Source organism: Tasmannia lanceolata, unplaced genomic scaffold, assembly GCF_043159265.1.
Source record: "Tasmannia lanceolata isolate RefF3 unplaced genomic scaffold, GAP_Taslan_0.1 ptg000015l, whole genome shotgun sequence".
In the NCBI taxonomy this organism is placed as follows: domain Eukaryota; kingdom Viridiplantae; phylum Streptophyta; class Magnoliopsida; order Canellales; family Winteraceae; genus Tasmannia; species Tasmannia lanceolata.
This window is the reverse complement of record NW_027518692.1, coordinates 8,475,014-8,478,698: the sequence shown is the minus strand read 5'-3', so window position 1 is coordinate 8,478,698 and position 3,685 is coordinate 8,475,014. Positions and strand designations below refer to the sequence as shown.

At 42.8% G+C, this 3,685-nt stretch overlaps 1 protein-coding gene across 1 annotated transcript; it reads right to left on the bottom strand.

Moving 5' to 3' along the window:
* Window positions 1-1,788: 1,788 nt before the first annotated feature.
* Window positions 1,789-3,372, bottom strand: LOC143891692 (uncharacterized). The gene has a single exon (XM_077396235.1). The coding sequence runs from the start codon at window positions 3,370-3,372 to the stop codon at window positions 1,789-1,791; it is 1,584 nt and encodes a 527-aa protein (XP_077252350.1).
* Window positions 3,373-3,685: the final 313 nt, after the last annotated feature.

The following is a 3,685-nucleotide window of genomic DNA, read 5'->3' as shown; positions in this document are numbered from 1 at the left end:
ATACACACTTGTTTGGATTCAGGCGAAGCTGATATTTCCTGATTCTTTTAAAGAATTTTTTTTAAGGCAACTGTATGCTCTGGTCTAGTCTTTGCTTTAACGATCATGTCATCTACATAGACTTCGACTTCTTTATGAATCATATCATGAAGAAGAGTAGTTGCAGCCCTCTGGTAAGTGGCACCAGCATTCTTTAAACCAAACGGCATCACTCTGTAGCAGTAAGTACCCCAGTGAGTAATAAACGTTGTTTTCATCATGTCCTCGGGCGCCATCTTAATCTGCATGTCCAGCAGTATTATCTACCAAGAGATCAATGTTCGGCAATGGGAAATCATCTTTTGGACTTGCTTTGTTCAGGTCCCGAAAATCAACGCACATTCGAACCTTCCCATCCTTTTTGGGCAATGGTACTACATTAGTGAGCCATTTAGGGTATTCGACCACTTGGATGAATTTCACCTCTAGAAGTTTCTTGACTTCTTCATAAACTTTCAACTCCCATTTTGTCTTGAGTTTTCGGAGCTTCTGCTTCTTTGGCTTGATGCTAGGGATTAAAGGTAATCGATGCTGAACAATCTCCTCATTCAATCCCGGCATGTCATCGTAAGACCAAGCGAAAACCTCCTTGAACTCTTTAAGTAAGGCGATTAATTCTTCGCGCTCTTCAGGAGATAAAGTTTTGCCAATCTTTATTTCCCGAATCAAAGTTTCATCACCTATATTCACGGTTTCAACTTCCTCTTCGAGTGGTTTTGCTCGGCGACTCCCCTCTTGTTGAATCAGATGTTTGATTTCGGGGGGAGGTTCGTCGGCATCCTCATAAGAGGGGGAGTCTTGATTATTATTATTATTATCAGATTTTAAAGCAGATTCAGTAGAAGAAATAGAAACAGGAATGTACAATGAAGAGTCCTTTATTTCATTGAAAGTTGAATTGAATACATCAGATGATGAATAGCCCACATCAGGCTTTATAGACTCTGGAATTGTATTTACAAACTTAGAAACATACATGTTGACATCAGTGTCAACTATGTACATGAGAAGCATCAAGTACATCAGTAGAAATATCTTCAAACTCGACCTCACTAGCAGGAGACACACCGTCGACTCCAAGGGTTGACTTGACCTCTACAGTACCTGCATCAAAAGAAGAGTTAGAAATGACAGACTCTGTAACTAACTTGGAAACAGACTCATACTTAGACACAACTGACTCTTTTGGAGAAGTATGACTATACTGAAAGGTAACCTGAGGTAGGGCCCGCGAGGTCCAGTTAATCAAAGGTCCCTCTGCCGGGGTGATAAGATGTGTCGGGTTCAGAATTACTGTGCTCTTGTCAATAACAGCTACCATCTGTGACCCGTCCTCAAAAAGTGAGTTCAGAAATTCTGGCACCATGCAGTCAGCCCAATCTGTCTCTGACTCTATCTCTGTGATCTGTACACTTATCGGGGGCATCTTTTGGTAGCTCGAGGTCGAAGAAAATTTCAAACCCTGGCAACCTTTGCCCAGTCGACTCATCAACCTAGGCTTCAGCGAAACCACAGAATGGAACATCTGCTCCCTCCTTGCAAAAATGACCATTCATTATCACATTCAGAGGTTCCATAGGCAAGTCTAAGCCACGGCGACGACACTCGGCCCACTTCAGCATATAACACTTCATCTCTATGATCTCCTTTTTGGTGGGTTCGTATCCTAACCCAAATAGGCTTGAAGGTCTTGAGTATTGGGAACTCAATCATAGCTTGATGATATTTGCCCAACCTGGCACCTGGCATCTATCCTTGTTTGCGAATCATCTTGACAACTTTGGAATTGGTGCTACTTAGGAAGAAGATCTCTTCATTCATCGCCTCCTCCATAGTGATAGCAGTCACCTCTAGCGAAAAGCCAGTTAAGCTTATATTATCTGCTTTGTCAACAACCAACTCCTGGGAAATCTGGCCTATTTCCAAATCAGGGTCGCCTTTCACAATGACCACCCTGTTATTTCGAATAAACTTCAACTTCTGATGCAGCGTGGATGGTATAACCCCAACCCTGTGCAACCATGGGCGACCAAGCAGCAACAAGAAAGATGCTTTGATATCAAGAACTTGGAATTCTATTTCAAATTCCTCACCGCCTATTTGAATTTTTGTCACTAAAGTCCCGATGACATCACGACGGGTTCCATCATAAGCTAGAATGCCTTGCTCAGAGGGGACAAAGTTCCCTGGCCCGAATCCAAGGGTAGTTGATGTGCTCAATGGGCAAACATTCAGAGCAGACCCATTGTCTACTAATACCTCTGGAACTTTCTTTTTATTGCAAATTAAGGTGATTTTGAGAGGTTTAGTATGGTCTTTACCCTCAGGAGGAAGGTCTTCATCTGTGAAGGATAAAACCTTAGATGTTCTAGCCGGGGTGACCAAGCTCACCAACTCATCGGGTGTAACATCAACAGATACTTGTGCAGCATTTAACTCCCTGAGTATTACTTTCCTGTGCTTGGAAGAAGACATGAGCAGACCCCATATGGAAATATTCGCTTGGGTTTTCTTTAACTGCTTTAACAAATTATCATCCTCCTCTTCTGCAACGGGCTTATTCAACCTCTGATTCCCTGCAGCCCTTGCTATTTCTGTTGGATTCTCTTCACTCAACTCTGGAGGCTTGAATACACGACCACCCCTTGTGACGTGTTGAAGCTCATCACACTGGTCATCGAGGAACAACAAATCATCATCCTCGATTCTTAAAACATATGGTGTTTTGTTCATCTGCTCTTCTTCAACGTCTTCACAACGAAGTATATAAGAACGAGAAGAAGACTCTGCAAAATCACCATTAGCTAGGGAAAGGACATAAGGCTTCTCCCTCGTCAATTCTTCGATCTCCTCATCATCCAACCTTAGAACATAGGGTTTATCGGATGTTATAGCACAAATGAGAGTTGAAGGGTCAAGAAGAGGTTCATTGACAAAAATAGCATTGGTAACAGGCGGAGGAACAACACGATGATTTGGGAGGGGGTTTTGAGTAGTACTTGGTCGCTCCACTTCCAAATCTTTATTATCTATCATCTTCTGAATAGCATACTTCAGAGCTAGGCATCTTTCTGTCAGATGACCCGAATTTCGATGATATTCGCAGTATTGGTCTAATCTCCAATACTTAGGCAATGGATCTGGTACTGGCCTGATATCAGGAAGCTTTATCTTCTTATCCCTAATCAATTTCTTCAAAATAACAGGGTAGGAATAAGGAAGCAGATCAAATTGCTCAGGTGCCTGCCTCTCTGCCAGTCTTGACACCTCAGTTACTGCTCTTGCCACTGGTCTGACATAGTTCACACTATTCACCTCCTTCTGTATAACCATCGGCCGCTTGCCTTCTCTGACTTCGGATGATGATGGTCTCGCCCTCAAACCTTTGCCGATGGCATCTTCAGTTTACGTTCCCGTTTGAATCAAGTGGTCAAAATTAGGATAATGTTGGGGCACCATGAAATGAAAATATTGAGTAGACAGACTCTTGACTACCAACTTTATCTGATCCTTTTCTGACAACCTCTGATTTAACTGGGCAGATTTGCGCCTCCAGCGCCTGATAAATGAGGTAAAGGTCTCATGAGGACCTTGCTTCAACTGCTTGAGGTCTCTCTTTGTGACCTTTATCCCCTCCTCCATTGAA

Bases quoted from the DNA above. Each gene is read 5' to 3' on its own strand.
- LOC143891692 (XM_077396235.1), bottom strand. From the start codon at position 3,372: ATGGTTATACAGAAGGAGGTGAATAGTGTGAACTATGTCAGACCAGTG.